Source organism: Penaeus japonicus, unplaced genomic scaffold, assembly GCF_977035675.1.
Source record: "Penaeus japonicus unplaced genomic scaffold, GWHDUDI00000001_assembly GWHDUDI00000010, whole genome shotgun sequence".
Lineage (NCBI taxonomy): Eukaryota > Metazoa > Arthropoda > Malacostraca > Decapoda > Penaeidae > Penaeus > Penaeus japonicus.
Genome location: NW_028234412.1, coordinates 2,637,067 through 2,659,566, shown reverse-complemented (window position 1 = coordinate 2,659,566; position 22,500 = coordinate 2,637,067). Strand labels below are relative to the sequence as shown.

The window sequence follows — 22,500 nt, the reverse complement described above, 5'->3', positions numbered from 1 at the left end:
AGAAACATTAATTCAGTGACTCAAAGTCTAAACAAGAACATCAATATATAAGGTACATACACCAAGAAAATTGTTGGTAATTTCTACAAAAATTGTTAATCATTATTAACACCAAATAAAAGGCCAGGTTTTACATCACCCATATTTTCTTCTTTAGACTTGATATTCCTCTAGATTCTTTACATGGATCCTTTTTTTTCTTTCTTTTTTAGCTATTTGATAATTCCAACAAACATTATTGTTGTTCTAATAGGGAGGATGACACACAAAACTGCCTTCTTCCCTCTCCCCTTCAAAAAAAAAAAAAAAAAAAAAAACTCTGGCAACACAAAACCAGCTACACTCTCGAATGGTATTAGTTAGTGCAAGAGAACGTTATTGCCAAAGGGCAGGGCACGCAGTGAGTCTGCCTTTGGCCTCGTATTGTCCCAGCAGCACTCAAAGCCGCCGGAACCTGCACTCACCATACCACCGACTCTAGAGGACAACGAGACGAGAGACACTGACGACGCCCATCGCTGCAACAAATCTGTTCATTACTGTATCTGCTTGCCAGTTGGATGATTATGCTGAAGACTTGTATTACTTCAGTAGGCCACTTACAATTAGAATCAGTTGAATTTCTTTGTTTTGTTTTCTATATAGGTATGTCTTTCCATAATACAAAAGTTTGTATTTTCACCTATATCTTGAAAATAATGAAAGGAATTTATCATATAAACAGAATTTATCATATAAACATACTTAAAACAGCATCAAAAAAGGAGAAACAAATATAAGCACAACTATAGTATCTGCTCTGAAATACTGTATACACGAGAATTTACATAAAGGTGTAATAACTCTAGTTTCTATGTAATAATAAACATAAAGAATCTACTTACCTCGATCACAACACAAAACACAAGATTTACAGATTTACAAGAAGGTTTGTGCAATGTCACACGATACTTCCAATCTTCTAACTAACACTACACTTCTCAGAGCACAAATTCCAGTATGGATATTCTGTCAACACTTGTTAGTTACATTAATCCATACAACACTCCACCACTATTTCCAAGGAACAGTCACCAGAGCAATGCTAGTCCTTCTCATTCACTGAGGTGCTTCTTAAAAAAATATTCACTGAAACATGGGACATGCATTGTCCACTATGGTTTTATCTTTAATCATTCTTTTTACACATAGATGATTCCATAAGCATAGAGTCAGCAATTAACAGAGTCAATGAACTGGCCTACTTGACCTCATATATTTACAAAATTTCAGCAAAGAAAAGTCTTATCTATATTGCTATTATCATTACTAAAATTATTACTATTATTATCATTACTAAAATTATTACTATTATCATTATTACTGCCGTCATAATAACATTAAAAATAATAATAACAGTAATATAAATAAAAGGTTTTACCAAAATAATTCAAAGAGCAGTGTGAACAGGTGAGGTAAGGTAGCCCAATAATTGGCATCTTAGCGGCTAAATGCAAAGGGAACCATACATGTGTAAGAAAAAAGCACAGAAGGTAGTGCATATAAGACTTAGTAGCAGGTTGCCAACATTCCCCTTTGGGCTATTTAAAGGTAATTATTTGTTTTTTCAATTAGTCCAATTCCATAAAATTTCTAAAGATATACAGTGTCATTTCTACAAGTAAAAACCACAAGCATTCCTTGGAAATAGCATACATGAAAGTTAACAATATGTGAAAACCACACCTAATTGCAGAGAAATGGGAAACACCAATTGGTATAATGTGTCAAACATCTAAAACTTAATAGAAATGTATATAATAAAAATCACAGAATAATTCTGAAGTTCTAGTAATATAAAGGCTGAGATTTGCTACTTGAAGTTTCTTCAAACAAAGCAGAATACCAGAGGAAAAATCCCAACAATCCTCATGTTGCGATGTGTGAAATGCAACAGAGCAGATTTAGGGAATCCGAAGTTTCAATAGATAATATCATTCATTACTGGCAAAGAAAGAGTTTTTTTTTACCTTTTCTCGAAGGATATTGACATGTGTTTTTATTTATATGAAGTCTAGTTCTGAGAAAAAATAGTATCGTCGTAATATTCTATCATCAGTGATTTCATCTTTATTACATTCTTTGTTTACTTCATCTTCAATAGCCCTTATATCCCTTGAGATTTCAAATAGTTTTACATTCAATAAAATAAAATAGATACTGACTGTAAACCAGGATGTGTGGTTGTGGATACGTCTTGAGAATGTGAAGATGGTAAATAATAATGGTGATAAGTAAAAAAGAACAACATACAGTTCCTCTTGGTTGTCTTCTCATTCTTTAATTCAATTGTCACAAAAAAAATAATACGTAGTATTTTACGAATCTACACATCAAGATCTGCATGATGATACTTGAAAATATTGCAATCATTTTCTGGCTTCCTGTGGAACCCTGCTACATATTGTGCATATCTTTATCTAGCAAGAGCACATCCTTTAGGGGTTAAAGACTAGCAGAAAATACAGGGGATTCTTCAGAAATTGTAGCTGGTAAGAAATAAACATTAAATGACTGATATTTTTCTAAAACTTCTAAAGGTTCCTTCTGCCATGCTTAATGATGACACATTTTAGTCATAAACATTGCTTTCTTCTTCTCTTCTTTTATCTATCTTATTTTATGTAATCATCTTTAAATTAGAATAACTCAGGTTAGGATTTCTTTCCATAGGTTTCCATTTTCTCTTGCTCTCTATATCCATACTACAATTCATTAAAGAACCAAAATTAGGTATGGCTGCTCTCTTAAAATACGCTTAAAATTAGAATAAAAATCCTAAGAGCCATTGAGGTGGCTGCTCTTCCTTCGACAACCAGCCTTCTAAACTCTACAAAAACCATACACTGTAATATATAAACTAGGAGGTTAATATGCTATGCCCCTTCATTGTCACAAGTTCCGGGTAATTTTGCCATTTACTCTTACAAGAGTTAGGTTTCTTAAACTACCAAGAATGAGTGACCCATGCTTTTTGAGATTATACAGTGCCAGTGAGATAAAAATGTAGCTTTTGAAATACTTTCGTCTTTAATCGATGAAATTTAAGAGTGCTTAAAGATCCATGCGCCAAATATCATAAGCACATATAACAGAAAATAAAATAATACAAATTATGATACACCATGCAGTCTGAACTCACATCTAAAACACTTTAACAATCAAATAAGTATGATTATAAAATTAATATCAAATACAAAAATAAATCTTAAAACCATCACTAATTTGAGAAAGGAAAAAAATGAAGAAGCTTACGACATAACGTAAGTAATGCGTAGAGAGAAGTGCGTTACCAGTACCTGAAGGGTATTGCTCGGCGATTCAGGAGGAGATGACAGAGATGCACGCTCAACTTTGCGAGATTTCTGTCCATTGCAAGGAGTGAGAAGAAACTTGGTTTGAGATCTTTGAGAGTTACTTTTCATTTTACGGCTGCAATCTTTCCTGATGAGTAAATATTTCAATACACAGTAGACAAGAACAGGTACAGACAGACAGACAGACAGACAGACAGACAGACAGACAGACAGACAGACAGACAGACAGACAGACAGACAGACAGACAGACAGACAGACAGACAGACAGACAGACAGACAGACAGACAGACAGACAGACAGACAGACAGACAGACAGACAGACAGACAGACAGACAGACAGGGACAGACAGACAGACAGACAGACAGACAGACAGACAGACAGGGACAGACAGACAGACAGACAGACAGACAGACAGACAGACAGACATATAAACAGACAGACAAACACATCACACAAATATATACACACACATCATACATACAAACACAAACACAAACACAAACACAAACACAAACAAAAATACAAATACAAATACAAACACACACACACACACACACACACACACACACACACACACACACACACACACACACACACACACACACACACACACACACACACACACACACACACACACACACACACACACACACACACACAGAGAGAGAGACAGAGAGAGAGAGAGAGAGAGAGAGAGAGAGAGAGAGAGAGAGAGAGAGAGAGAGAGAGAGAGAGAGAGAGAGAGAGAGAGAGAGAGAGAGAGAGAGAGAGAGAGAGAGAGAGAGAGAGAGAGAGAGAGGGAGAGAGAGAAGCAGGTAGATAGATAGAAAGATAGAGACAGAAAAACTGAAAACACAGACAGAGATTCAGATAGTGAAATAAATGCACAACCTGGCATATGAAAAAGTGTCTATAAAACACGGACAGACAAACAGAGAGAAAACAAAAACAGGTTAAGAAATAGAGACAGACAGACAGACAGACAGACAGACAGACAGACAGACAGACAGACAGACAGACAGACAGACAGACAGACAGACAGACAGACAGACAGACAGACAGACAGACAGACAGACAGACAGACAGACAGACAGACAGACAGACAGACAGACAGACAGACAGACAGACAGACAGACAGACAGACAGACAGACAGACAGACAGACAGACAGATGGACAGATGGACAGGTACAGACAGTGAGTGATAAACACAAGCACATATCCAGACCATACAGACATACAACAAATATTCAGACTGATTCCACAGAACATACAATAGTCCTTGAGTTCCCACTTTTGGCATATAGCACATTTGCCTTCTAAACTGTAACATCCATGAGCCTAGAGCCAGTAGAATACATTATCCTCCCATTTGCATACTTCATTTTTAACATAACTGAAGCAAAATCTCAGTACTATGTAGTCTATATTTTCAAAATCTTCTAAACCTCTTTTATCGCTGCTCTAATCTTATCTTACGGTATCTAAATATGGCAATGATTTTACACCAAGACGGTTTTAGAATATCAAGATGACTAATCAATGCAGTATCTTAGTATATCCACTCCCTTTTCAATAACTATCTTTGTAATGTTTGTATCCAAAAGGCTAAATTACGAAGTACAATGTTACATGAACTCTGCTTTACTGGCTGAATGTAAAAACTGAACGTCATAATAATAATCACACCTTCCATAAAATGGAGCTTGAAATGAGAATTTGATTCTTTTGGAATTTCTAATTCATTTTTACCTGATTCCAGAAGATCTCTTAAATCTCTCTAACCTTGATCTAAGAAGAAAACTATGACAGGGATGTATTCTACAGGCTCTAAGTCATGGAAATTTTTCCTTGTTGGATAGTGCTGTTAAAATCTGTAAGGAGAGATCACTCACCTGCAAGACCTCTTAAGAGTAATCACTCTTTTTTCCATTTCTCCTTTTAAGTCATTCTGTAATTCATCTTCCACACAAACATGGCAAGTTTACATATATTAACTACAAATCTGTTAAAGGATACATATACTGTATTAATTTTTGTTTTTTTTGGTGCCAGCTCTTATATAAATAATGGAACTGTTATGAGTAGGGCTAAAGTGAAGACCGGCACTTATGAAAAAAAACAAAAATAATACAATTGCATAGACATGAAACACACACAACAAACATTCAAAAATCTGAAAATATCAAATATCAAAAGACCAAAAGCCATCATTCACTTTATAACATTTACAAAAATCACAAAATGGAAAAGTTACTTACAAAAAGAAACACTTAAAATTCTGAAAAAGAGTAAAATGAGTGCAGAAAAATATAATTCAACAACACACATTTACAAAAGAATTGATTTCCCAAACCCACACTAAGGAAAATTGCCCCCATCTCCATCCATACATTCAGCTACATACCCTATAGGTCAGCATAAGCCCTGTTTTGTTGACCATCCAGAATGGGCAGTAGAGATTGAGAGTCATGGTAGAACCGGACGCAGAAGCCATCATGCCAAGGTCAAGCTGCAGTGGGCCCCCCATGATGTCTCCCCGCGATTCAAATGTCCACACACTCAGTTCCTGTGGCTTTTCAGCTAGGGGCTTGCCGCAGACCCAGTCACATCCCTGATAGTTGAGAATCTGTGAAGAAGAGAGAAATGGAACACCTGACTAACTACAGTATTCATAAACCTTTGCAAAAAGTACTTACATATCCATATACCCTTGCTTTTTCTACATTTGATAGCCATGTGGATCTGCGTCTGCACAGGCAATTTTACCTGGAGGTTAAGGTATGACATTCCCAGCTGAGCTTTCGTCAGCTGGACAGAAGCACCCGGCATGAGGACATTGGTACACATGGTGCCAGGCGGCTCTACAGACACAGGCACTGGAAGCAGGTTGTGGAGGACCACTTTGGGCTGCAGGTGGATCTTGTACAATGCACTTGTCATGGTGCGCCTTGAAGTATTTTGCCACAAAATCTGTTCAACATCTCCTATTGCCTGAAATTCAGTGCAGAAACTTTTCTTTAGGCTTGCAGATTATTCTATATTTATACATCACCCACCGCAAAATTCTCCTATTCCTTTCTCCTATTTCATTTGCAGAGAAATCAAATTTAAAATAAACTCACACCAATATGTTAGTATATTTACTTACAGCAATAGAGAAGGGTGAAGAATGATATTCATCCACATCTCTTGGTAAGCACTGGAGTTCTTGTACTAAATCTGGAGAATTTTGAAGCTCTCGCCAAATAAACGGTATGATGCACACAGAGTGTCTGTTGGTATCACAAAAACATAATGAAGGAGTTAGTTGTCTTTGCAAGTGAAAGGGAGAAAAAGGCAGCATTCAAAGAATTCATTAATTCACTTACAAGAAGCACAGCAGAAGGCAGTATCTTGCCATAAACATTTAACAAAAACTTGTGGTCATCATTCTCATCTTGAGGAATAGACTTACTCCTGAAACATTATCAATTGTGGTGATAACACCATATTATAATGCAAGACCAGTCCAGGATCACTCTCTTTCTCTGTATTGGTCTTATAAATATACACAAGATAAAAGAGATAAGCTCACAACAAAAATGCTGCATAATAATGAGAGAATCATTTCATATGTATGGAAATCATATATATACATATATATGGAAAACATACAACAACAAACAATAATAAGTTCCTTGTACTCAGTTTGCTACAATCACACCACGTCCCTACTAAAAAGGACTATATAATTCTAGCCTTCTATATAGCAATATAAAGGCATCCCTCAACATACATTTGGGTTATGTTCCCCAAAAAAATTTACTTGTAAGTTGATCATCAACATTAGAACATGGATTTAAAAGGAATATGTTTCTTGCCACTCAAAAATATTCAAAAATTAGTTATCAATGAGTCAACCAACTAAATCAGCATTTACAAAATGTAATAAAATAATTTAACAAAATAAAAAATATTGAAGAAGAACTGAAAAGAAATGGAAGGAGACAGACTCAGAGGTAAAAAAATTGCTAAATATTCACTTTTAATATAAGTTTTTTTCTTTGCTGCCTACCTTGGACAAAGGCAGACTCACGGCTACTAAACACCAAACACAATTTTTTCATTGCAGCATATTTGTTTATTGTCAGTTCTTTTTAATTTATTGTATAATAGTATTGGGTGTGTTTGTATAGTTATGGTAAATAATACAACAGATTTAAATACATAATGATTGTGCAATCATTTTTAATTGGGTATACTTTTTAATTTCTTTTCATCATCTAAATGCATCTAGCACAGCATATTACACACTGTGATAATTAAGGTTGTGAAATTACTTTATCAATAATAAGAGTACAAAAAAAATTGAAACCAGACCACTTCTAATAATACATATTTTTATCAACATGCTATGTCCCATAAGTATTAATTGATAATCTACCACATTAACCCTCTCTGGACGGGTGGTACAGTACTGTACCGCTCATTCAAAAGCCCAGTGGCCCGTCGTGAGTGGGTTAAATCAATCTTGTCTCCTGTGTGTGAGTGCCCAAGGCAACTAGCTTGAGTACTGGCTAGGTTCTGCCAGTACATATCCCCCTAAAAGGCTTGGCAAAGGGCCTGAACAGAGTGTCAGCTCTAAAATAAAAATGTTAGGCTATTTTCCTATCCCTTTTCTGGCATGAATGGGGCATAATGAGTGTGGTCTAGTAAAGTTAGTTCTACCTGGAATCTTTCCTGCAGCCTCAAGACCACAGAGATCTAGTCCCCTATCCTTATACCTCCTGCTAACCCCTGGGCCTTCTCTCCTGTGTTGGGATAGCATCTCTTCCTTCATAATTCTTTCTTAATGGACCAAGCCATCTACACTTACCATCCCAACCCTTCCCCCTTTCTTCTTCTATTCTCTTTTAAATACATGTTTTGTTTTGTTTTGTTTTTACTTTTAAATTAGGATGAATGTGTGCCTCGCTGCTTTATAAACTTTATCTATGATGTTTTTTTTAATATTTTCATCCATAAACAAAGTGTAACTTTTTTGGTTTTGATGCTCTTCTGTTCAGTAGCTATCTGATATCCCAGCACAAGACATACATTTTCTTGTGTGGAAAATCAAGCTCTTTAAAATACCAGAGACCAATTTGGTCCGAGGTGTAGGTTGAATATTCAGGTCTGTGAGTAAGGGAAGGCTGAGGAACTGAGGAACTACAGATTTTTGGAGTTCACAAAACACTACACAGATCGAAAACAAACACTGCACAGCTTGTGAGAGACAAAAAAAACACCTTTGAATGCATTCTCCTGCAGATACAGACTAAGTGAAGCATGGCTGGGTATGCTTTCTACTGTGCAAAATGGTGATTATATTTGCGCAACCATTCATAGCTTGCGTGTATAGATTTTTGTGAGGAAAAGTTTAAAATCACACAATCAGTCAATCATCCATCCGCTATGTATAGTAAGGGATGCCTTATACTCTAATGTATTTCTATGTCCAACATGTACATAAAAACACCAAAAGAACCAACCCTTCCACTGAGAAGAAAAGTTCTGCAGTTAATGTGTAAACTGCATGTAGAGGTAAAGATGCCATTTCGCCTGACTTGAGGGACACTACGTGCACCACTTCATTACCCCGTTCATTCATAAAGTAAACTTCCACCGTTACATCCAAGTGGTTTGTTATCTGCAAAGAATACAAAAGAGGCATATACTCACATACTTCACTACTAAAAATGTCCAAGATTTTTGGTGAGTCAGTCAATGCAACATGTAAATTTATCCTATTGCTAGAGTTTCCTTGTCTCTTCTATAAAAAAAAAAAAAAAAAGTTATATAAAAAATACCTTCCCCAAGGATAAGATCAGGTTCCATGCACACAGAACAGTTCTTAGGCAACTTAAGATATCCATGGCAAGTAAACTGGAACTGTTCAAACTTTACCTTACACTGAAAATAAGAATACCACTCATCTCTATGTACTTCATAAAGCCCAATATGTATTTTTCACCACCAGGCTTCTATCTCATATCAGTCAGGTTCAAAATAAATTAACTTATTCTAAACCACACACCTGCACACAAGAGCTGAGAGTGATGATCTTACAGCCACTTTCGACGGAAATAGCTGCAACAAGTCCCCACTTCTCTCCGCTACGCATGTGTTCGACTTGGAAGTACCGCTTATCCGCACGACTAACAGGGATGGTGCACTGGCATCCAAGGTTAGCAATCTGCAAAAGCAATTACAATTTATTCCCCCATTTATGCACCATCACTAGCTACCTATCACCTCCCTTATCCTTTACTGCACATGAGAGGGACCAAACTCAGCACCTGAGAGACCAAGTTTTAAAAACTTCCATCTCCCAAGATTTTACCCTGAACATGATGTTGCGGTCCTGGACACCCTGGTAGTCAGCCACTAAGGATGCTACTCGCTTGTGCTTGGGCGTCTGCGGCGCTATTTCGAAGAGATCAACTGCTGCACCTGATTCCACCATCACTTCTTCCACGTTCTCCCCTCCTTCTGCTGCCACCTGGAACAAACCATCCCCCCAAAAGTTTAAACAATTATAACTTATCCCCATACTAGCTGTTATTCACATTAGTTCATTTCTATGTACGTGTGTATAAGTGAAGGATTCATGCTATGTGTGCAAGTGTTTATATCCATATATTTCCATTTACTGACAAAATTTGAGACTCTCCTCACCTGAAAACCAGACTGTCTCACTGCAACGCTGACATTCATTCCGGTCTGGTTGACAATGCGGTATGGTGCAAGATGTGAGTCTCGTGCTGTCAAATTTCTTTTATATGCATCGGCAAAGGCTTGTGAGAGGGTGGTCAGGACTTCCATGAAGGTTTTTGTTACAGTGAGGTGTAGTGAATCCTGGAAAAAAAAAAAAAATAAGCTATCTGTTATTAAATCTAATGAGCATAAATAGCTGTAGACATATATAACAAAATATCTTTACTTACACCCTACTTTATTCGGGTTACAAGGGCATCTACACATGTTGATGTTACAGGTATCAAAATGTTTCCTTAGCCAACCATAGACCAGTAGTTAAAAAAACTGTTTGATTCAGAATGTTTTAAATGGTAAATAATAACCTAAACAACAACAGGAAATCTGATGTTTCCATGATACCATATAAAGGTTCTTCATTCAGCCTTTCATTACATACATCATTACCTACAAGGAAGTTACAGTATCGACACAAGTGCACTCTACAAACCTTTGCCGTGACAGATATTGTGCTGGCAGGAAGTGGAGAATGCAACTCCTCAAAGTCCACTTCATCACACTCTGGTGATGTAACGGGAGACGTGGGGCAGCTCTTCCCTGGGCTCTTTTGACCATTAGTTCCCATCTCTTGCAACATCTATTTGGAGAACAAAATATTTCAGGACATTTACCAAAGCTCCTTAAAAACAAGAAATTAATTTATGAAATTAAGGGTTTGCCCATTCTCACCCCTTTCTCTTTCTTGGTATACACTTCCGTGGAGTTGCCGAAGTTCACCAGAACCTACCTCGAAGTGAAGACTCCATGGTGCATGATCAGGAAAGTTGGATCTGTTCACCAACTCCACAGGTTCTAAGAGCGGCTCCCACACGGCCAAACGTGAGTTGAAGTAAGCCAATTCAATGCTCAAGTCACCATTCACATTCAGCTGGAAAGTGTTGATCAAATCTAAACTTCTAAAACAGATCAGTGTTTCTAATTATATATTCTATACTTTGATAACTGGAAGCTAAGGTTCCTCGACCTTTTTCCAGTAAGAACTAACATGTGTCTTTCATCATATATCATAATCAAGCAAACATTTCATTTTTGTAACACAACCTTCCTCTATCAAAGAGAATAAGCTCAAGAAACCTTTTTGGAAAAGAATCCTGACGCAGTCAAAGTGACACTGGACTGGAACTTAATGAGTGGGATGGGAGACGTCCCTGAGCCAGTTTCAATTGTCACGAGGAAACACTCCATCGCTACCACAGCCAGCTCTCCCCCGGGCCCTTCCTTCACAGGGGACAGACCTTCAGTAGCATCTTCCCCAAAGGCTTCAGAAGCTTCCTCTGATTTAATGAATAACATTAAGAGTATTTCTAAGATCATAACATTCTAATCTATGACAACAATCTATATTCTCTTGATATAAATTCTTTTTTTTTCTTTTTTTTAATAGTAATATTACTCCAAGTTCCTGAAACCTGTTTGACATATAACATTTCCTACCTACTTAAAGAATTTTACCATAATAACTATTTCTAACTATGATTTCTTGTACTGTGGCCTATGGCTGTTAAAGGGTCACTCAAAATACCCAGAAATATTATTCCTTAATATATTTACAGTGTGAGAGATGGCAGAAAGTTATCTGCTGTACATTTGCATCTGCTCATCCTACCTTAACAAATTATTTCAAATCATTAGGTCATTCAAATCTAAATTCAAGACCAGAACTAAGAAAAAAGACACAACAAAAAATGTGCCAGAGGACTTCATTCAAAACTCAAACTGTTGGCAAAACACCTTCCACCCCATCACCCAACCCCACACACACACACACACACACACACACACACACACACTATAGCAAGGTTTTCAATCACCCTCGTTTAATCCAAACAAAACCATCACTACTCACCCACAGCAAGGAAGTCAAACTGTGATATGTCCAGAGGTCTTGGATCCCACAAGTCAACCCACTCTTTCACCTCCTCAACCTCCATTTTCTCTGGTTCTTCAAGAGCTGTTAATGCCATTGTAAGGCTGCTTAACAGTTCAATGGTGACTGGAAAAAAGTCAGGTTCTGTTATGTATTTGCACTGAGTTATAGTGTTGCTATAGTGACAATTTCAATTAACTCATATACTTGTATAACTGACCATCATAAAATATATAAGTATCCCTTCATATCATGCATCTCATTTTCTAATGTATGCTGCCTATTGGAAAATATAATTAACTAATCTCTATTGTCAAGAGCAATAAACATGGCAGCCAGCTGATGCAACAAGTCTTTAATTAAGCCCTTTAACCATCATTACAGCAAGAGAGAAATCATTACAATGAATGGCTTGTATGTAAGATAGTAATTTGTAAAGCATATTTCAAAGGTACATTGATGGAATATACCTTATGGAAAATCAACAAAATACCTAAAAGGTCTTGCTATTTTTTATTCAAGAACATATCAATATCACTCACTGTAATTTAAGATTAAAACTGGCTTTATGTTTATATTGTACCTAGGGCTATCTATTGTGAGAAAAGACAAAAAATTATCCTAATATCTTTTACATAATCCAGAAACTAATAACAAAACAGTAAAAAAAAAAAAAAAGAATAATCAATAAAAAAAAAAAATCATTAACAATTTAAAACTAAATGGCATCAAAAGAAATACGGAACATGTCGACCAAAAACAACACAACAACTGCCTTACTGGGTGACACTCGCAGATCGACACGGGAGATCGTTACGTCCAGGTGCTGTGCGTGACTCGGTGTTGAGGAACTCACAAAACCAATCTCACAAGGATTAAGAATCTAGAACACAAACAACATCTCCTTCAGACTTCAAATATCAAATAGAACATGATTATAAGATAAGGTTTTGATAGCAGAAGAATCAATCTTCTTTACAAACTCACTCCAATAGGACAAACACTTACCTGGGAGAGCGTCTCTTTCCTCCGGCTTGGCTTGTAACAACAGGTGTACATTTGGATTTTTGTGATGTTGGCATTAATCGATTGCTGGGATGCAGTTGTTTTCAGGTCTCCATTCACCTCAGCCTGAATGGATATCAATCTTCGTGTAAAACAGTGGGCTAATTTTCTCTCGTCTAATTCTTAGTTTCGGAGAAGTATTCCTTATTACAAAATTTACAAGACATTCATCTTGGTGCAAATCTAAGTAAAGATAATAAACAGGCAACTTGAATATTCAATGTCTTCTAGTTACAAAGAAGCAGACCTTACCTGTGATTAAGGTTTAGTCATCATTATACCTGAGTATTTTCCTTTAATGTTAATTCTCCATATTCACTGCAAAATAGCATTGCAGCCACATCAAAGAAAAGCAAAACTATATAGACACAAAAAGAAAAGCCGTAAATGAGAAGAACAGAATCCCGAGGACACATACATGCATAATGATACAGTGGGTATCTTCCGTAGTGACATCCTTCACGATTGCAATGTCTGGTTGCTCCACCCTGAAGCGAACAGTCATCAAATTGGCAGTGTGTTTTTCCATGTCAATGGTGCTGATGCCACTCTAGAAAGCAAAATTTCTTAGGTTATTATCAACATATGTGATATTTTTTTTGTTTTTATGTCTGCGTCTGAGAGAGAGAGAGAGAGAGAGAGAGAGAGAGAGAGAGAGAGAGAGAGAGAGAGAGAGAGAGAGAGAGAGAGAGAGAGAGAGAGAGAGAGAGAGAGAGAGAGAGAGTGTGTGTGTGTGTGTGTGTGTGTGTGTGTGTGTGTGTGTGTGTGTGTGTGTGTGTGTGTGTGTGTGTGTGTGTGTGTGTGTGTAAACAAAGCATATCAAAGGACAACAACAAATAATTGCATATACGATTAATTGAAAACCCTATATTCCAACTGAAAAGTTGGCAATCTACAATCTGTCTCTTAGCACTAAAGACAACCAGAACTTCTCACACTCTGATACTCCTCTGCCTGATCTGTGGCCAAAAAATCTACAAGTTAAAATATCCTAGCCATGGAAGCTGTATTTTTCATTATATAACACGATAACTCATCCAGGAGTAAGTACCAAATAAGCAACAAATTACCTTCTGTCTCTTAAAATCTTTAGCCTTGGGAGCTGCCAGCGGAGGAGGTGAAGGTTCCTGTGGCCTCTCTGGTAGGTTGTCCGTGAAAAATCTCTGGATTCTTAGCAGGTACGGCAGGTGAAGCAGCAACACAAAGCCAGAAATGCGCATGTCAACTTAAAAAAAAAAAAAAAAAATTGGTCATCATCAGAGTAGTTTACATTCTTTTCTTTCAAGTAGTCAGTAGTACCCTAATGCAAGATAATAAAAGAACTAGTTAGGCTAACTTTATCTTAATACTAAGTCAGTACATTAAGTTCTCAATGGTATCCTAATGCAGGAGAATATAATAATTGGTTCACTTATTTTAGTTTCAAGTATAATTCCTTCTTATCATAAAAAAGAAAGTCAACATTTCTACCTTGCTGCTATCATAATAGTTATCACATGTATAGTAGTTCCCAGTAGAAAGAAGTTAAAACATCATCAACAATTTTTATTTTCCCTACTTGAAACAATGAAGATACTGTCTTTCAAGTACATCAGTCCAACCAAAGAATATATCATAGATGTAAATTTTACCAAGGAAAAATCCTGGCTTAATACCTTTCCAAAGTTCATTCTAACAATGCTTCACAAACAACCATAAATCCATTGTACTAACCATAACAATAAAAAAATTAACTTAAAACTACGTCAACAGAATTTACATAAAAAATAAAACCTCATCACTCACTGAACGTATCCCCCGAGGGCCCCTGACGATAGGTGAGGTCTATCATGCCATTCTTGCCTGTCTGAGCTTTCCTTCTCATCATTCGGGTGATGTAACCTTCCTGGCCTGGTTCAGGCAAAGGGGGCATTGGGAGTAGTGGTGAGTAAGAGGTAGAGGAGGATAAGGATTTTGAATGATAATTCATATGATAGTCATTTATCATCATTACTTTTATTATTCATTAATCCATCAATCAACTGATAATAAAAAATAATCCTTATCCTTTGTATAATACATTCTAACAAATTGAAAAAATACCAAATCAAAACAAGAACATGAGAGAAAAACTTACCCGGTCTTGTGTCCTGAAGGATGCAGTCAAACAGCACCAGGTTGGCCGACAGCGATCCGTCAGAGCACATTTCGCCCTTTAGCGTCACCACCTTCAAACTGAATTCCGCCAGCTCTCTGCCATGGTCCACTGAGCCTGATTCTTGCAAAGCCACGTCACCTGTCACATGAGGCAGTGATCTTCTGCCTCCTCTCACATCTCCAAGACTTACACGAGGCAGGGCAGGTTGGTCACTTGTCCCTGGTTGAGGCGACACGTCCCTGAACGAAGCCGACGTCAGGCTGTCCATGGACTCATCCTCCATGAGCAATGACTCCTTCTGCAATATAACGGAACATTAGATTATCTGGCTATCTAGGCAGCAGTATAGTATTTGTGGCCAAATACTATATACTATAGAAATTGTTTTAATATGAATATAATTTAGTTAACCATCTACTGAAGTTTATCCTTTTTTTTCCTCATGTAATAAGAAATTTACATTTCTCTTTCTTTTAAAGATACAAGATTTTTTTCAACTTTCAACCCCAAAGGCTTAGTCTCAAACAATGAATACACACTATAAAAAAAAAAAAAAAATCTGTAAGGGGTAAAGTAATCTTTTAAGCTAATTTTCTCATATATCTTCCCCCCCCTTTTGTGGGACCAGCAAGCCCCTGCAAAACTTACCGTTGGTCGTGCACTTGTAAGTAGCAAGAGAGTCACAGATTCAATGGTGAAAGTAAAACTGATCTTGGTGTAGGTGTGTCCATGCTGAGCCAGAAACATCTCCACATCCTGAGCATTTTCTGCAATCTCTGCCAAACATCAAATCAGATTAGGTACGCAGAACCAAATAAAAAATTAATACGTCTTATCAGATTATTTGTATGACCCATGACCCCACTATTTCCATGCCAATTTTAATCAATATCATTTTACTTTTGTAAAGACATTTTCAATCAGCATTAAAATTACATTAAAACAAATCCAATCAACATTATCTTCTTTTTTTAATCATAACTAAATTCTATTCTAATCCTAACTGTTATAAACACTGTAAAAAAAAAATAATAATAATAACTTGTACAATCTTATCAAAATAATTCAATTAAGAATGTATGAGATGCACAAGGAGAGTAAAACAATTAAGTGACATTACAACATAAACAAAGCCAGACATACCTTTCTTGCGGCTCCTTTTCACTGCTAGTTATCAGCAGTAAGCATACAGAAGGAGAAGCAATGTGCATTATTTACAAGGCTGTGATGTTGTTTTCAGACAAGTGAGACATAAAAAATGGTGACTTCCTAAAACTGTCCTTTTTGGTGGTTCCAGTTGTGAGTTTTCATCTATTTGTTGAGTTTCTCGAGGAACAAGACGGATGCACAAGTGTATGAATACGAGGGAGGGAGTTGAATGGTGCAATTGCAAAGAGCTGAGTTGGTGAAGGTGGGTGAGAGTGGCAAGAGCAATTTAGGTTAAAAGTGTATTTGCAAGAATCATTAAGGAAGTTTACAAAATGGTAGTGAAACCAGCCGTGCTATAAGGCCTGGAAGCAGTGACACTGATGAAAACAAAGGGTGTGGGAGCTGAGAGTGACAAAGATGGAATGGATTAAGAATGAGTAAATAAGAGAGACAGCTCAGGTAGGACAGTCTGGAAAGGCCAGATTGAGATAGTTTGGGTATTTTCAGAGGAGTGGTATGAGGTATAACATAAGAAGAATGGAAGAGGGAGGCCAAAGAGGAGGATTATGGATATGGTAAGAGAGGACATGTAGGTGGTTGGTGTGACAGAGGAAGATGAGAAGGAGAGGGCAAAGTGGAAATGAATCATCTATTTTGATGACCACTAACAGGAGCAGCAAAGAGAAGAAAATCTATTTGTTGTGTTTCTGAACAATCCTGAACTACCAGCCTGAGTCGCAAAGCAGCTGTATGTCTCCAGAAGCAACAGGGAAAGGAGAGAAAATATTTGGGTCATTTCATGTACGTTTTGCCTTCACAACAAATCATAATGCTCTTTCAATTCTGCAGCTTTCTTGAATATCTTTCATATGATACTTTTACTACACAAAGTATCCTGTTCCCCAATCTACGACATAACAAGAGGGAAAGTCCACCAAAAAAGACAATTCTAAGGCTTAATTTTGTAAATTGAGATGCTGTAATAGATGGTGACAATGTAAACAAAGTGGTTAAAATTGGTGACACAGAGAGTCTAAGAAAACAGAACAGACAAAGGAAGCAATGAGTTGGAGTATTTAAGAAGAACAGCTCTTAATTCTATTTTAAGAGTGATAAACTTCAAAAAATACCTTATCCACCCCATGCTCAACATACTAACTAGTCAATCAACCAAATGCAAGCTCTGAACGTCTTGCACAGGCATCTCTCTACACCTGTAACCTTTTCCCAGCTCAAGAGTAACAACAGAAGACTGAAATAATCTAAATCTTTGACAGAAAAAAAAATCTGCATAAAGGATAAAATCAAATAACAAGAACATAGAAAATGAAGAACGAAAAGAAAGAAAAGAACATGCTAATGAAAGCCCATATGCACAAAAAGTAAATACCCTTAGATGTGTATTTAATTTGCTTCTGTATTTGAATTAGACTGCTTAGTCAAACGGCAAATATTAATTCATTTTTCCTCTCTGACCAAGTCTACACCTGTGTGAAAAATCTAAACTGTGATAATTCAATCTCTTTGGACACCTATTGATGTAAAGAAAATTTTATTTAAATCATCTGCAGGATGACTCAACGTACAATCCGCGTATCTTTCACCTCTCTATGCACTACTAAATTGAAAGCTAGAATACCTAATGAATAAAATGGGAAAATATAATTCCTGTCTCAAACCTGTCTTCCTACTAGAGGCCCCATGATTAACACATTATGATAATGGCTTCCAATCATCAGGAACTAATTGTGCTTTGCAACATCAATAAGATCAACCAACACAGAAACTTGATCTTTAATACAAAAAAAACAAACAAAAAAAACACTATTCTCAATCATAAACAAATTATAATCTGGAAATTCAACATCATATTTTTATCAATATCATAGAAAAGCAGCACTTAAGACAAAACAATAACATGTGAAGACAATGTTATCTGGTGACAAAAAACAATCAACAAAAGCATAACAAATAGAAATGTATTGACTTGGCTGAGTGTTCTGTAAGCTGCATTAAATGCAAGCAATCTAAGATATGGTTACACTATTGAATCAAAACTTTCCATTCTGAAATGTTATTGGAATTTCATTGGAATCCAAGTCGTAAAAATCTTGTCAATATATGTCATGTGCTTTAAAATAAAGAATAAATAATAATAACAAAGTGGTATCAAAAGCCCATTTTGGGTCCTCAATTTGGGTATTTTCAGTCAAAGAGACTAATGTGTTATAAACTAAGAAGCTTATTACAAGAAGTGCTACCACCTTTGTGTTAAGAAAGACTACATAAGAATTCTTAGAAAGCAGTGCCAAATAAGAAGTGATATCCAGTATTGATTCCCTCTCCTATTCCTAATGATACGAACTATTGATTAAACCATGCTAAGAGCCCCACTGACCCTTGTCCACTGGAGGAGCATTGACTTCTTGTAGCGATGTATCCCCTTGCTCTCCCAGGTTGTCCTGCAGCACTTTGAGCGTCACACGTAGGTCCTCCTCACTCAGGACCATCTGAGGAGAAGACACAACATTACTAGTTAACATTAGATTAAGATCTACCTATTGGTTTCCCATATATCATCTGCTATCACTGAATAACCTACACTTCCCATGTAATGACTGAATAAGAAAAAGCAATTAAAATTATATACATGGTCAATACTGTCAGTCTTAAACAGTTCATCCACAATTACTCATTACCGATCTGCATATTCATAGCTCATCTAAAACTGGTTAGTGCTCTCTTTTGAATAAACATCTCACTACCTTGATTGGTTTGAGCATTGCCTGGATCTCAAGTTCTGGCTTCTTCTTGTACCATGATATGGTGAGATTCCGTCTGACTGAGATGTTTAAAGAAATTGGTTGCAACAGCTTGTGTTCTTGCTCTGGTACGCCTGTTGTTGATAACACAACCCTGTAGTGTAAAAACATTCCAAATGAGATTAACATATCAACTTCTGAGAGATTTACAATGGTATAATCTTACTATTAAGATATCATCACACTATATGATTGTATGCTAGGGGTGAAATACCATTGTTAAACCTACATAATGTATCCCTGATCTTAACCCATTCGCGCTGGGTCAATTATTTTTCTGATACTGCTCCCTCCAAGAAGATAATAAGCGCATGCCGCCTCCAAGTGCTAGATCTCTCCCGGTACGATAATGCACTACAGTTCTGCCTGATTTTACAGGATGCTGAGAGCCATTTTTTGTACTTTTTAATTTTTTTTTGATAAGTTAAGAAGAATGTGTCTACAGAAATGCAAGTGGAATAAGTATATGCATACGTAACTATGCAAAAGGTGTATTTAGAGGGAGTGATCATGACACAATAAGACCCCTTCTTGCAGGGGCGAAATATTCCCATGACGTGACAACACGTCATCCAGCGCGAAAGGGTTAATAGTCTCTTTGCTTGCTCAACAGATTTATCAAAATATTCATTTCACAAAAGCAGACCAGTCCTTTCTTTTAAAATATAAGAAGAAGGAAAGAAGGAAAGAAAGAAAGAAAGAAAGAAAGAAAAAAAGAAAGAAAGAAAAAAGGAAGGAAAAAAAAAAGAAAAAACAACTTAAAAAATACACCCTACCTTGACACCTTTACATTGTAGAGTTCCAACGTCATCTCATCAAAGATGGACGGATACCCTAGCTCGTTCCTCTCCTCCCCCAACACAAACTTGTTACGGATGGATATCTCACCCAAGTCCACCATCAACCCTGAGAGGCTGTGTGAGTCTTGGGGGATGAGGATCAATGGAGCCTGGAAGGGAACAGGAATTATTTTTAAAAAAAAAAGAAGAATTAATAAACTATATCCAAGTTATGCATTTAACAGGCCTCTATATATAAACCTTTATGAGGATCAGTGGAGCCTGGAAAGGGAACAGGGAACTATTAAAAAAAAATAATAATAATAATAAACTATATCCAAGTTAAGCATTTAGCAGACCTCTATATATAAACCTTTATGTCCTTTGAATAGGGGGCCACACTTGCAAATTTCACCAACTTCTGGTAATTTCCAAGAAATATTTTGTTTGAAAGAAAATGTCAGATATAGATATATAGACAGATAGATAGATGGATAAATCAAAAGATATAAAATAGTGAGCTTCTACTATATAAATATTTTAAGTTTGAAAGAGTATTCCATTTTTTTTTAATATAATCTATATTTATATAACCATTTGTTCAATCCTGAAAATGCTTAAAATCTAAATGATGATAAAATTAATAATAATAATAATAATAATAATAATAATAACAATAATAATAATAATAATAATAATAATAATAATAATAATAATAATAATAATAACAATAATAATAATAATAATAATAACAACAATAATAATACCAATCACTGACCCTGAGCGTAAGCGCAAGGCTGACACGTGAGCACTCCTGATATGCTTCCTGCATCCTGGCCTGAGCGGCTGCTGCTGCTGCCACACTCACTGATGCTACGGCATCCTTGGCTGATTGGAAGGTATTGATCCAGCTCTGCAGAAAGATTTTGCAATACTTATTCATAATTCACATATGAAGATATCTATCCAATGCATCAGCTGGAATAAACTCGGATTGTACTAAATTAAACCTATGGTCATCATTGCATTTAGTAATGATTCATTAAGGAAGACATTGTTTTTCAATAAAGTGATGAGAAGTTCTTGTTTACTGCCTTAATTACTTCCCATATGATTTTTACACACTATTTGTACAACCATGCAGTGCTATTGTACCTAGAGTTTTAACAAAGTAACTATAGTATCCCACATCTGCAAACAAGATAAAAAAAAAAAAATGATTTGCAATTTTTAAAAAACTATATTTAAAATGGAACTACTAAAAATCCAGAGTGAGGATAAGAAATTCCTTTGCAACAGAGAAAGGAGACATATGAACAATGATTCTCAACCCAAGTCATGAACATGTCGAACATAATAATCATACACTGTAAATAAACAATGGAGTTATCAACTTTTTTGGTGGATTTATTTTGATTAAATACATTGATTACTGAAGAGTTTCCTGGCTTGAGAATTTGAAGCAAAACTCAGTAACAGTAATTAAAGAATTCCAAAGTAAATAAAAAAAAACTTTAATCAGAGATAGAGGGTTTTGGAAGTCGTAAGTTGAAACAAACTGTTGCCTGGTAAATTGTTCATGAAATATTAACCCTTGCAAGAAGAGTGACACATTCAGATGCAAGTCAGAATGCCTGCTGCTCTGGAAGGATGCACACTGAGGGTAAAGAGCTGGTACAAGTGGAAAAATGAAATAAAATCAATAAAAAATAAGTGAAGAAATTATTTTAAAAAGAGAGAGACAGAGAGAGAGAGAGAGAGAGAGAGAGAGAGAGAGAGAGAGAGAGAGAGAGAGAGAGAGAGAGAGAGAGAGAGAGAGAGAGAGAGAGAGAGAGAGAGAGAGAGAGAGAGAGAGAGAGAGAGAGAGAGAGAGAGAAAGAGAGAGAGAGAGACTATAGAAGTTAGACATTAGGATCTGCTGGATGCGAGCCAGATAATGTGATCACTCAGCCATAGCCCAGAAGAAGTGACAGTTGGGGAAATTGCTGAGATAAGCCACAAACAAGAATATCGGCTGCTCCAAATTAAGGGCAACTCAATGGTTGAGCTTGAAGGGAAGCCACAACTGTGTGAAGCTTGGAGTTTCTATCCTACTTTTCTTGGTATTGTATAATCATCATGGTGAATTTGACATCAACACTACTATGATAAAACAAGGATCGACATAAATTACTGACCATGATAAATTAGTCACAAATACAAAATTGCAATGATTGCAGTAATTGTGAAGAAAAATTAACTGGGACCATTTCTATCTCCATATATGTCTAAAACCAAAATATTATTTTGAGCAGCAGAGAACAGTATATGTAGCCCATAAAATGCATTCAATGCATCAAATAGCAATAATACTTCTCTCAATATATGGTCAATCATGAATGTAGACAATGCAATAAGAAAGAAATACAATAAAAAGGATCATAAGAGATAATGGTAATCTGCAACTAAATACAGATATTTAAAATATGAAAATAGCTTTAAAAAATGTAGAAACACCTATAGAGATATCTTAAACTAACATACAAAA

General features: G+C 36.2%; 1 protein-coding gene across 4 annotated transcripts in view; it reads right to left on the bottom strand.

The window, feature by feature from the left end:
• Vps13 (vacuolar protein sorting 13C) overlaps window positions 1-22,500 on the bottom strand; it is an 81,099-nt gene that overhangs the window by 19,627 nt on the left and 38,972 nt on the right. For 2 of the 4 annotated variants that reach the window (XM_086540444.1, XM_043031813.2), the window contains 24 exons: window positions 20,752-20,886; window positions 19,971-20,143; window positions 19,138-19,288; window positions 18,771-18,882; window positions 16,367-16,390; window positions 15,872-15,999; window positions 15,203-15,521; window positions 14,872-14,976; window positions 14,157-14,311; window positions 13,505-13,636; window positions 13,030-13,152; window positions 12,802-12,904; window positions 12,001-12,147; window positions 11,229-11,428; window positions 10,882-11,022; window positions 10,585-10,731; window positions 10,056-10,235; window positions 9,721-9,879; window positions 9,415-9,573; window positions 8,870-9,027; window positions 6,508-6,631; window positions 6,126-6,350; window positions 5,764-5,985; window positions 3,339-3,404 (listed from right to left, as the gene is read on the bottom strand). In XM_086540444.1, the coding sequence (XP_086396570.1) occupies window positions 3,339-3,404; window positions 5,764-5,985; window positions 6,126-6,350; window positions 6,508-6,631; window positions 8,870-9,027; window positions 9,415-9,573; window positions 9,721-9,879; window positions 10,056-10,235; window positions 10,585-10,731; window positions 10,882-11,022; window positions 11,229-11,428; window positions 12,001-12,147; window positions 12,802-12,904; window positions 13,030-13,152; window positions 13,505-13,636; window positions 14,157-14,311; window positions 14,872-14,976; window positions 15,203-15,521; window positions 15,872-15,999; window positions 16,367-16,390; window positions 18,771-18,882; window positions 19,138-19,288; window positions 19,971-20,143; window positions 20,752-20,886 (3,588 nt within the window). The remainder of the gene's footprint in view (window positions 1-3,338; window positions 3,405-5,763; window positions 5,986-6,125; window positions 6,351-6,507; window positions 6,632-8,869; window positions 9,028-9,414; window positions 9,574-9,720; window positions 9,880-10,055; window positions 10,236-10,584; window positions 10,732-10,881; window positions 11,023-11,228; window positions 11,429-12,000; window positions 12,148-12,801; window positions 12,905-13,029; window positions 13,153-13,504; window positions 13,637-14,156; window positions 14,312-14,871; window positions 14,977-15,202; window positions 15,522-15,871; window positions 16,000-16,366; window positions 16,391-18,770; window positions 18,883-19,137; window positions 19,289-19,970; window positions 20,144-20,751; window positions 20,887-22,500) is intronic. The other 2 variants (XM_086540445.1, XM_043031805.2) reach the window with 2 other exon arrangements.